The 13,004-nt window shown below is 41.3% G+C and overlaps 1 protein-coding gene across 1 annotated transcript in view; it reads right to left on the bottom strand.

Annotated features, from left to right (window-relative positions):
- The window catches only part of AFF2 (ALF transcription elongation factor 2), a gene marked incomplete at its 5' end in the record, with an annotated part of 336,961 nt that overhangs the window by 21,312 nt on the left and 302,645 nt on the right, over positions 1–13,004 (bottom strand). Inside the window, 4 exons of the mRNA XM_084269157.1 lie at positions 1,162–1,396; positions 7,562–7,686; positions 9,752–10,771; positions 11,301–11,463. Of these exons, the coding sequence (XP_084125283.1) occupies positions 1,162–1,396; positions 7,562–7,686; positions 9,752–10,771; positions 11,301–11,463 (1,543 nt within the window). The remainder of the gene's footprint in view (positions 1–1,161; positions 1,397–7,561; positions 7,687–9,751; positions 10,772–11,300; positions 11,464–13,004) is intronic.

Here is a 13,004-nt window from a genome sequence, read left to right as displayed (position 1 = left end):
TCAGTTGAAGGCATGTGTGTTACTCTCGCAGCTTGAAGTGACACGATATCAGAAAGCAACAGGGATGAATGAATAAGGTGAAGTGATTTGTCACCTACGATCCAATGCAACTTGTGAGTTTTACTATTACAGTGCAGGGTAACAACCTCTCACAAAGTGGCGAACTGTGAAAAATGGGGCTCTGCGTGTCCTTTTCTGAGGGAGAATTTTCTTCTTGTCTTTTAATTTTGACAGTGATACTAAAATACAGTTTGATACTGAATGATATGTTTGAAACTCTGGAGGGAGGGCCGATTTCTAACATGGGCCAAACCCCTGAAGTTTCCCTGTTTAACCTAAAACCAACAAACTGATGTGAAATTTTACTCTTTTTTTAGTGAGTTTTTCTATGCAGCTCTAGTTTTGGCTCTTTTTCATGTATTTTCAATTAAAAAAATATCTGAATCTGGTGAAAAGCAAGCAAGAAAGAATTGCTTATGTGAAATCTTTGATGGGGAGATGGCTGTAACAGAATAATTTGGCAGGGGGTATATACATGCTTATACACATAAATAATGGAGATAAACCTTACTGCTGGAAGCTGAGAGCCTGAAAACCTGAGAGAAGATATCTCCATGTTAATGTGCTACGGACAGGTAGATTTTTATTAGGCTTTTATTGTCTCTCTAGTTTAGGACTGTCCTGGTTCTGGCCAGGCCGGGTGAACTCAGGTCACTTGTGCTGACTGTCTGGGGAGGTTAACTCTGGCCTGGCCAGAACCAGGACAAGGACACAGCATTCAGTACAACTACTGAGAATTTGGGCTAATTTTTCAGGTGATTGATATCAAAATTCTTGAAGTTTTATTTTCAAAATGTGTGTGTTGTAGCTACAGAGTTAAGGGACTAATTGCACCTGATCGCAAAGACTCTCTCCTCTGAGCATCTGGGACCTGGTGCTTCAAGGAGTGATACACAACAGCAAGTAGATGCCTAGTGCTGACCTAGCAATGGAACCTGTAAAGAGCTGCTTCAGCCCAGCTCTGCACAGATCCACTCCTTGCTGCTCAGGGCTACATAAGCATTTAAAAACAGATTATCAGGAAAAAACTAAAATTCAAACAGACCACAGCTACGTTAACTCCACCTTGTTCAATTCCATCAGCTGAGGTCGGTTACTTACACAGATTCCTTTGGGGTTAGAAGAGGATTTATTTTCATTCTTTCTGTGTTTAGAAATGCAGGAGGAAGAACTGCTGGTCTGAGAAGTGTTTGTGATGTTGGTCTCTTGGCTGAAGGAGCTGTTGTCAGTGCTGTGCCGCCGATGCACAGGCTCGTCCAAGAGGGGGGATAATGGAGGAGGAAACAGCTTTTCTTCTCTTTTCTTTGCAACCTTCTTCACTGAGTTACCACTGCTCCTGGGACACAGATAAGAACAAATTGCATTTCAAGAACCTTGGTTAAATCTCCATAGCACAAAGTTCTAGATTTTATTTACTGAGAAGGCAGCTCTTCCCTCAAATGTCTCCTACAGGCCCCATGTCCTAGGGGACAGGCAGTGAGGACAGACAAGCTATCTCTGCCTTTTCAAGGGCTGCAGAAACCTCCTGCTTTGGAGGACAACTTCCAGTGCATTAGTACAAATTGCACCCAATTTAAATGCTAATTTGAGTCAGTCTTCATTTGAGAGGTCACAGAGGTTCTGACTCAGCAAAGTGCTGGAAACTTTTATGCATGGGGTTAGTTCCTTTGACATCAAGTATGACTATTTATGTGTTTAACATTAAGCATCCTTTTAAGAGGTAGATTAGGGCCTGCATAAGCAACCTTTGCAAAAAAACATAATAGCACATGGCACGTGAACCAAGAAAATAATTTATAACAACTACAAAATGATAACCATAACAATAACAAGATAATAATTATTTTACCTCTGGAATAAAACCAATGTTCAACACTATATTAAAATGATACATTGTAGCTGGCAAAAGCCCTTGAGCAAATATTGGTTGATGAATTGAACGTGATTCAGAAAATGAATGTGGTTTTGACATGAAAGCTCAAGTAATATGATAATCTATTGTCTGTTTTATGTACAGAAACTGTTAGCTGGCTAAAAATGGCAGCTGTGATACACAATAAAAACAACAAAAAAAACCCTGCCAGTCCTTTCTCCCCTCCAATCCATCAAAAAAACCCCAAAAGCCACAAAACCCAACAACCCACTGACTGTTTAACATGTTAATCTACTCATAGATTTTTATTTTAGGTACTGTCTTAGCTCAGTCAATGAAGATAACCTGAATTTTAATCTTTTGTTAGACATATAATATTGCACTACATGATCATTTACTTTTCATGATTATTGACCAAAATTTCAATAACAAATTAAGTCAACAAGAATTTATGTTTCGTTCCCAGTCACTTTCAGTCAGTGTCAGGAATTATAGATCTACTTTGCCTTAAAGCAAACAGGGAAAGAAGGGAAGGCAACCCACGTCTCCTTGCTCTTCACTGTGGAGCCGTCTCTCATTCCAGGCTGGCCTCTTGTCCAGTTTCACCAAGAGTATCAATATTTACCCCTGCTTTGGTCATTCCCCTTCAGGATCACCCAAAGGTGATCCAAAAAAATTTGGGGCTATCTTTGAAATCACAGAGTGAAATCAAACAAACTCCCCATGTTACTGATTTTACAGCTCTTCTACTCAAAGCTATGTTAATTCAACTAAAGCAGAGTTAAAAATAGCTTATTTGAAACTCTCTGATATTAAAGATCTTCAGCCTGAAGAAAGGAGCACAGAATTCATACCGCCTTATAGTGGGACTGGTATGGATGCCGTCCCGTTCATAAAACACATGGGCTTGAGGAAGATCAAAGGAAAACAACCAGGTTGGAAGAGACTGGCAGTTGTTCGACAAGACTGATTTTATGCACATGTGGTCCTGCAACATGTCCTCCAAAGAGTTCTCACTCAAAGCCCCATCTGTTAGCTTTCTTACCCCAACGGGCATTTTGGAGCTCAGACAAGTTACCATAGCTAAAGCACAATAATACTCTGAACTTCTTCCAGGGGAAAGTTTTCTAAAGGAGGGTAAGCACTGCCCCAAGAAAGCATGCATGTGATTGTACAGAGGCAAAGCACAATTAATGAAGTACCCAGGAGCAGAACCCAAGCCCTCTGTCTCCTATATGAGTGTCCTGCACAGGGAACCCTGAACACACAGATGCATGTGAGAGCACAGAGCGAAGTGGCTCTCCACACCCCTGTGCACGGAGGTGTGTGGAGCTCTTTTTCCTTCCAGTACAGCTTTGCAAAGTGAAGAGTAACCCTGCCTGGCAGATCTATCTCAAAAGCATCTGAAGGAGAACTGACTGTGAGACCAAGTCTCCTCCAGGATCAGACCCTGCAGCACTAGTGCAGTTCCTCAGCACACCCCTGGTGATTTCCAGGGCTAATGCAGGACTCTGTTGTCTGCACAGAGTCTACCACTGCATGGGGAAATTTAAGGCACATACAAAGCAATCACAGCAACAGTCCTCAACTGCTACTCAGAGGTGGAGAGATTGAGATTAAGAAAAAATTAAGAAGGCTGCAAGTACCATGGTTAAAACGTGACCAGTTCCCTACATTTTTGAGCTCAAGTATAACATGGGTCAAACCCAGACATAGGTGCAGCTACTCAGCTCTGGCACACAAGTCATTCTGTGGGTGAGAAAACTTCACCACAAAGCAAAATACACTTGAGGATAATTTTTTCCTACGTAACTCAAATAAAAAAATCCCCCACCAACAAAACAAACAAATCAACAATACTTTATGGTTATAATTATGTCTGGGCTTTCCTTCTTTTTTTTCCTGTTGCCCACTTAATCTCATGATTTTTCAAATGAATTAAACTGATAATTTATTTAGCAATGTTACCTCCCTCAGATTTATGCCAAAGCATTTATGTTAACAATAACCTCCATGAAATAGGTTGTTACCAGCAGTTAACCAGATTGTCACTTTGCTTTGGGCTGTTAATGGGCTAAGAAACTGGTCTTTGATTGCAGTAATCACTAATTTTGAATGAATTTATTGCAATAATTACCGAGACTCAATGGTTTAATTTGCTGACATGATTGTTAGTTAAACTATATTTAAAATCTAAGGAGAAACACAATAAAAGTGCAAGGAAAAAATACAAGCAGAACTGATGGTCTTGTGGCTGCAGGGTTTAATCTTTGTGTCTGAAAAGGCCAATTATCAAGGAATGAGAAGGCTCCCCATCTGCTTTTTTTGTTCAGCCTGGTTTCTTTTAGGGCAGAAAGCAAGCAAGCAGGCAACAAGAGGTCAGTATGTGAAGGAGAGAGAATTTCCATCTACTCTCACATTTCAAGCTGCCTTTCTTTGCCCTTTCTTTATCCACTCTCATGGTATGCAGCGGTATCTCTGGCCTATTAGTGAGACAAAGCCATTGTCTATGCCAATCGCTTGGCTTTCCTTCGCCTCTACTCTCCCTGTCCACAATGAAATGCTGCACATTGACGGTGTATCTGATTTTCTGCAGGGGGTTAGCAGGGAAAGGTCACTCCTGCATTAGCTTGGACCATATGGCAGCAACTGAATGAAGCTGAAGTCATTGTCACGGGTGTAGAGGGCTGCCTGCAAAGTGAACCAATCCAGATGAACACCGCGGTGACTACCCAACAGATCGCCCAAGATGTGTCAAGTACAGGTGCATCTTTAACTAAAGGTCAAACAAAAGGGAGCAGGAAATCCTGAAAAACAGGCTGAAATGCTTCCCTCAGACAGACCTATAGGCAGGCATGATTACTGACTGGCAGGGTCACAGTTTGCATCAGCAGATAACTCTCTGAGTTGTTACAAACTGCCAAATGTTGGTGGACAGTGCTCTGTCTGGACTGGGTGTACCAATCAGGTGTTCAGACACACATGGTATTCAGCAGCACATACAGTTCATGCTTAAATTAAAATTGCTCTGACAAGCAAGTAAATACATAAATCCTCTGCTGCAAAGTGGGCAGCTGGTATACCAAAAACCCAGGCTCACAGCAGTGTTTCTAGGCATTACTATGAATTACCTGGACAGAACACAATACCATCTATTCTTTCATTCATTATGAAATATCAGAAATAAGGAAAATAAGAGTGGCAATATCTTGAATAACGATATTTTAAGTGTCAAGTCAGATTTAGGAAATGGCATCAGCCCCAAAATGTGAGGGGAGGAAGAAACAGATAACTCCCCTATGCAGTAACTAATTATTACAAACTTTTAATATTAACTTTTCAAAATAGTCTTTTCAGTTGTGATAATGGTTTTTAAGTTCACAACTGACCACCTGAAATTTCTACACTCAGGCTGTACATGAAGTCAGAGAAACTGGTGGACATGAGGCATATAATTGCCCATATTAGACATGTGACCCTTTAAAAGTTAATTTTACATCTTTGTGTGCTTTATGGAGCCCATATATTCAGGGAAAGGTAATGAGAGAAATGTATTCAAATGTCTAGACCATAGACAGGCAGCCAGTGGGAGCTGCAAAGGCACGGGGATTGCCTGTCTTTCATTGGTTCCTCCAGACTCCTGAACGCTTCCAAATGTTGGCCCAGAGATGATCATGGTCTTTCCATCAAAACCCTCTTTTATGTCTAAAAAAGCCCAATGAGAGTCTCTGAAGTCTGCCTGGGGAAACTTTCCTTGTTGACACAGGGAACAAATTCTAAGAGAGACGTAAGGTTCCTCCCTAGTGGGAACATCCACCATGAGACCTAACACCTTCTTAATCGATGAACATCATCATCACATCTGTAAGCTAAATCACCCTCCTTCCTCAAAGTCCTTAGGAAGAGACTTAGGAGTTCTGAAAGAAAATGTAGAAGCTTTAGGAATAAAGGAGCAAATGTCAAACCCTGTCTTTAAACCTTTACTGCTGAAGCAGTTATTTTCCCCCATGGCCTTGAGCAGTGTACTTTCAGCTTCCCCTTTCTTCTACCTCTCCTTAAAACTCTACTTAAAGCTCTGCAGAACGGAACCGCTCCCGACTGCTTAGAAACAATCTGTAGCTCTCCAGAAATTTGTCCTCACGCAGTTCAGCCAGCTCCCTAATCTTCTGGGAAATACATTGATCTATATTCAGTTGCCCTTCTCTGGGAGGTAAGACCTGAATAATCAAACAATATTGCATTTGTTTCAAGCAAAGTCAGAAGACACTAATAACAAAAGCAACGTGAGCCAGGTCTCAATCACCACACTGGAAAAGAAGTCAGAAAATTTTGTTTCAAAACTTGTGTCAGACAAGAGGAAAAGCTAGCATATGGAAATAACTATTGATGGACACAATTGTATTTTAACAGAGAATACCAAAGGCTTGAAAGCTCTGAGGAATCAAATTAATGACCTGGAAAACAAGCTCAAATTAAGAAACATCAGGTTGGGGGCGGATCCTTAGGGCTTGCTGGTGACAAGAATAGAAAGATTTTTTTAATGGATTGTGGAGGTGTTGGGGATGGATAATCCTTGATTCCCTCTGTAATGTGTCTCTGCTCATTGTATTTCTAGTAATGACAATCAGGCAACACCCATCATGATGTTTATTAAATGTGCAATGTGTTTCAGATCACACTGTAAAATTCAACTCATCTGCCTTCTCCAGACTCCTTTTCTCCATGGTAGAATGAGGGATTAGTTCAAGGACTGAAGTTACTCTGTAATTACACCAGTATAAATAAAATGATGCTCAACATTCTTTATTGATTTTTAAATTTGCGTGTGATTTCATAAATGATTTTTGACCTTTACCTAAATTTAAATACTACTACAATCAAATTGTTTTCAGAACCACATTGCGGGTTTGATTCTTCTCTTGCCCTAGTGCAGCGCAGAAAGAAGAGCCTCATCTTAAAATTGTAAAAGCACAAAAATGATGACAGAAGGGAATTGGATGCTTTGGTTATTTATAGAATGTTAATCTTGTGATTATACTAATCAGAATCATTATTTACGTGGTGCCTGTTTGCTCAAGCACTAGAGCCATCTCTCAAAGACATTGAAAGGCACAAACTATTTGATTATATGTCTGCTGAAATACAAAGCACGTATGGCTGAAACATTTAGGATGGTCACCCTTGGCATTGCTGTATACACAGTTAAACAATAAGAGCCACTGAAGGGAACAGCATAGTCCTTATTGCATTCTATAAAACTAAGAACTGTCTCTTACAAAAGGAGTTTTAAAATATTCCAGGCATCAAATAAAGTCCACTTTTAGCAGGATTCTCTGGCCACAGATATTAAGGATAATGGGGACAAGAAAGAAGCTTGAAAGGATGCAGTACGGGGGTAGAAGAGTGCACCAGGGTTGTGGTGGCACTGACTTCCTGCAGTCCATCAGAAGGATGAATGAAACTCATCCAAAACCATGTGGATCCTCTTTCTGATGGATGGGAAGAGCGATGCCAGGTCACTTACGCTTACGGATTGTAAAGCCCATCTGGCTCTACAGCAAAGACATTTTTAGAACAGTACCATGAAACCCCTCATGAATGTTATTGTGAAAAAATAAAGCAACTTACTCTTTAGTGCTGGTTAATCTGTGATTCGGTATCGGAGAGATACAAGGTGGGAGCAGGCATGAAGCTGAAGTGTCCTCCAGGCGCTGCTTCTTGCTTTCAACAAAGGTATCCAGGCTTTCTGTCTGCTTTAACAGAAAAGGCAGAGCTTGAAAAATCCAGCATGTGTGCACAATTTCACTTGCCATTAAGAGAAGCTCAGAAATCTCCACGTCTTTCCTTTACAGTAGTAGTTAAATTACTGATCTAAGAGAAGTGAAAGTCACCTGAAATCAGGGCTAAACATGCTCCAAACACATGACGTGAAGTTATATAACAAGTGACACAGCCAGATAATTAGGAAGCAAAACACCTCATGTGCCGTGGTTATCTTCCGTAGTGCACTGGAATTTAATTAATAATTCAGATGGAATGACTTGATAGCACCAAATCTTACTCAAGTAAATAGCTTTTACTCATTGACTTAATGGAAGTTGATGGAAAAACTTCCCTGAGTAAGTATTCCTCACAGGACTAGAAGACTACAGGACTGAGCTGGGGTAGTCATTAACAGCGATAGCGGGTTTAAAATTTGCTTTGAAAGATTCCCTGATGCATGACTTTTGTGCCTGAACTGGGATGATACAAGCAAAGCTGATTACTGTTCTGTCACTGGAACCTTCGTATCAGCCTTCAAGCCCACTAGTAGATGGCTAAAATAAATCTTTTAATAGCATGACTTGGAAACACAAATCAGGCTCTCCCTTGCCTGTTTTAACTGTTGATACACCCTCAAGCCATCCTAATTGGTTTGCTTCCCTTGGGTAGCAGTGAACAATCACACAGAGAGTGAACAGGCTGTTTCAGAGTGTAGCTTACATTTGTACAGCTCCAGCATGAAAGTCCTCATTTTGTTACTTTCTGATCCAACGTCCAAGCTAATGAAATTAGGAGGTTACAACTTTCATATTAGCCTTTTTTTTTTCCCTCCTGAGAGCCCTCAAATACCATACTTGTGTTTTAGCCAGGATTCCTTCTCCATAACACTCACACTCCACTAAGTTACCTAGCAAGAAGGCTTTATGATTAATATACACCTCGGTGTACTTATGCATGCACATATGCATGGACATTTTTACATCCCTTTCCTCTTTCTTCTTTTCTCCTTCCTTTTTACATCTCTGCCTTTAGTGTACAGCTAGAATATAGACTGAATAAAAACCTGCCGAGTTTACTCATGTGATTATTTCCACTTAATTCAACAGGGAAGGAGCCAGTGCAGTGACTCATGTAGGCAGGGGTGCAGACCCTGTGTCTGCCTGGCATTGTCTGTCTCTGTCTTGCATTAACTCTCTCATACCACTGGACTGCTCAAACTCAGGATTTCAAGAAGTCCGCTTGAACAGACAGCTGAAGTCAGATTCACAGTGATTTATAAAATTTGGGATACAAAAAAATATGCTCTGATGACTTCTCACAGACAGACCAGAGCACAACCATTTCAGCTGGAAAAACCCAGTACACAAATTCACTTATGGCATAAAACTTCAGTTTCTTTTTCTGAAAACACATTTAGTTTGAAGTGCAGTATCATATCCCACAGGATAGGATACCCTCAGGCATATATAACATAAAACACATGATAAAATGTAACGCCTTAAGTCAAAATATATTTGCTTTTTCAGGTAGCTGTGTAGAGAAAGCAGCTAGTTAAGCAAATGATATTTCTATGAATCACAATTGTTTATACAATGAAGCAATATAAAGACTAAATTCCCAGGAGCATAAGCAAGCACCATTTCATTGACTTTAATGAAGCTATGCCTGTTTAAACCAGTGGTGAAAATGCCTTAATTCTGCAGACAATAAAACCCCGCCTTCCAAATAGAAGTCACATTTTCTGAGTATGGCTGAACCCACAGTAATACTAACTCAACACTGGATATTAATGGGTAAGTGAGAAAATACAGTGAAAAAGCTTATAAGCTCAAAAAAAATTAAATTGTTCATTGACTTTTTTAGCTGGAGTTTGTTTTTTACTGTTTCTGACATTAATTTGTAATGTGCTTGTAAATGTATGTCTTTTGTAAAACCAATGCAGCCTTAGTGTTTACAGCCCTGCTGCAGGTGCAGTGAGGAAGCACCGACTGTGGTGCCGACCTCGAGGAGTCACACAAATTCAGTGTTTGCCTCCAAACGATGGAAGCAACTTACCTTGTGTTTCCTTTTGGATTTTGTGAGTGGTTTTTCAGCTCCTGGGGTAGGGGACTCTCGAGATGGTCGCCTGTGTTTCACATTTGCTTCTCTTGGTTCACTTTTCACAGACGTGGTCTCGAAAGGCTCTTGCCCAGGTATCCTAGAGAGTAAACTAAGGTCTATTTTCACCCACAGAGATTTGAGTTCTTCATATTCTCTGAGCGGGGACAGAAGTTCATTTTGTACGATTGGGATAGGAGAAAAGAGCTGCTCCTCCAGGTCATTGCTGGTCTGATCAATGGATGTGTTGCTGCCATTGCTAGTTAGACTACTTACGCTGAGGATGTTACTGCCAGAGTCCTTCACTTTGACGCCACTGCCAGACCCAGTGCAGGCTGGCAATACCTTAGCCTGCAAGCTCTCCTCCTGGTCTGTATTTGAGTCAGAAGTAGATGAATCTGTTTCAATGAATTCCCGGGACTTTGGGACAATTTTGCTGGGGCCTCTGTACTTTTTCTTTTCTGCAGTGAGACCTGTGCTAGTTCGTGGTTCTTTCCTTGGAGCGGTCTTCCCAACTGCTGCTTTAGTTCGAACCTTTGGCTGCTCGGGGGGTTCCTGTGTGTCCTTTTCTTTGGGAGTGTTGCTGGTATTATTTGGTTTGGGCCAGTTATACTCTTCTACACTGGAAGTCCTTTCTACCTTTTTGGGCTGCTTTTTCCCAGTAGTCCTTTGTGAAGTTGGCTCATTATGAGCTGGTGACTTCTGCTTGGAGCTTTTTGCCTCTGGGGCTTTCTGGGCAACCCGCGGTTTGGCTTTCTCTCGGATGGGACTAAGGATCGCCCGGTCTTTGGAATCTGTCGGGGGCAGGCTGTTGTTGAGCTTCCCTTTGTTTGGCCCTTCGGCCTGCTGGTTGCTCTGGGCCTGGGAGCTGGTCTCGCTGTGAGGCTCATTTTGATTGTTGATGATGGTCTTGTTGTGGGGGTTCACTTTATTTAGCCATTTATCCAGCTGCCATTTGTTTGTTGAGGGAGGTTCAGGCTGCAGTTTGAAGAACAGAAAGAAACAAATCTCAGACAGAAGCAATGCTTTTTCCTTTAAATGAGAACGTTTTTAACACACCCTTTTATTTCAGTCAACTACTGGTGACTGCTAGTTTTATGTGAGTATTTATGGAGTATTTATGGTTAATTAGGCTTCCTTATCTGGTTTACAATGTGGCCCTGGAGAAATTTAATACAACTAAAAAGTTTAGCTGGTCCCCGAAGACATAGTTTTGTCATGTTGCCTTTCCTCAGTCCCAGCTGAATACTGTGTCAATAAAATCTTCTCTAGCTACTGGCAAGAATCTAAATATTTCTTTAAAGCAATTCAAATGTAGGCCAGAAGGATTCTTCCAAAAGTTAGAATGAGTATGTGGGTCATACATGTAAAACTGTAAAGGGAGAAAAAGGTTGACAGTATCAAACAGCAGAGAACTCAATATTTTCCTAACAGGGAGCAGGCTTTCACTCCTTTCCATGCTTCCCCCTCCAAGCTCCTGTTGTGGAGGAGCTGAGTGTGGCTTTACCTCCGGCGTGGCACTGCGCGACTCCTCGTTGCACTCGCTGTCACTGGAGCTGCTCTCGCTGTCGGAGTCAGACTCGGAGCTGCTCTCAGACTCACTGGAGCTGCCGGAGCCGCCGCTGGAATGAGCCAAGCCAGTTGCGTGTGCTGCCGGCACTGGCAGGCTGCTGCGGAGAGAAGATCTCGTGTCAGTATGCTGCTTGTCTTTTTTAAAGTGCCGCCTTGGGGGAAGCCACCCAGCAAACCCTGTTCACACCAGCGCTCTTTGGTGTTAACTCCCTTTCCTGCAGCTCCAGCAGTCATGGCACTGTGCGGCCACCAAAGGAGATGGTTGGCTTTACGCTTCATGGGACACACTGGTAATGGTGTTAATAACATTACCATCATCATCACCTTCAAATGAAAAACACTTTGGTGTCACAAGCCTGAGCTTATTAGCCCAATGATTGTGAAAACTAACAATCACACTTAAATAATTCATTAATGGAATCACGGTTTCTTCATTTTTTGCCAGTTCATTTATAATTTATGATCAAAGGAAGGACATCAGGCAACTAATATTGGACAGGGCATTTTAAAAATTAATTTTAATGAATACTTTTACACCACGGTGTACAAAAACTACATCTTTTTGACAAGTCTCCAGGGACTGCCCAAGAATTTTTTATTTATAGCTGTTTTTTCCTCTCATGTTTATGATAATGCAGTGAGAAAATGGCATTCATGCTGAAAATAAGCCTCTCTGTGAAATCTATTTTTCTGCATGTTCAACTGTCCTCCAAGATGTATTTATTAGCAGTGCACTGGGTGTCATTGTTTTTCCTCAGCATTTATTTCTAAACTGAGAGGTTGGATGACCCCAGTTTTTAGCACTACAGATTTCTGCCAGGCTGAGTCTTTATAAACTCATCCTTAATTTCAACTTTTTCTGTCAGGGAGATAACCATAAGTTTTTACGTCTCTTCAGCTGATCTATACAGAGACTTTTGGACAATTGATTTTAAATTTGTGAAGCTGACAAAGCAAAGTGTTTGAAAATTGACACCATTTGTGAGTACTCCTTCACGGATATTCAATACTTCACCTTAATACATCATATGCTGCGTGTGCCCCATATTGAGTGATCCAGAGATGCCCAGAAGTTGTAATACGGCTTTGCCGTCACTTCTGCTACCTGCTTCTCTACTTTCTTCTGAGAAGGACTGAAGCAAGCCAGTCACATGCCCTCTCTCCCCTTTCACACTGACATGCTATGTGCACCAAGATGCCATCTTAAAAGAACACAGCAATGAAGAAACTGGAAGTTGGAAAAGCCAGAAAAAACTGACGTGTGACCCTGCTGGGCTGGAGTCTTTACAAGTCTTGCCGTTGGCTTCCGTGACAATAATAGATGGTCTTTAATTTTCTTCTTACGCTAAGCTACTTTCTCTCTCCCTCCTTGTTGGTAAACCCATCCCTTACGCCGCAGTTGGTAACATAACTGTCTCTTTGAGCATCGCTATGGCCCTGCAGTGCCCATTGACAAAACAGCTTGGTGCTTTAGGGTGCATTAATGAAACAAAATTACTCACTTGGGTAATTGCTACAGATCACTAACTTTGTTGCTCATTAAGTGCATACACTTTTTTCTTTCTTCTAGAGGCTCTTCACTCAACTGACTAAAGTAGAGCTACTTCAAAAATTCCAACTGGGAGTTAACAGGTAAATC

The sequence above is a fragment of the Gallinula chloropus genome, assembly GCF_964237585.1.
Source record: "Gallinula chloropus genome assembly, chromosome: 11".
Lineage (NCBI taxonomy): Eukaryota > Metazoa > Chordata > Aves > Gruiformes > Rallidae > Gallinula > Gallinula chloropus.
Note: the sequence above shows the minus strand (reverse complement) of the source record. Positions and strands in the feature narration are given on the sequence as shown.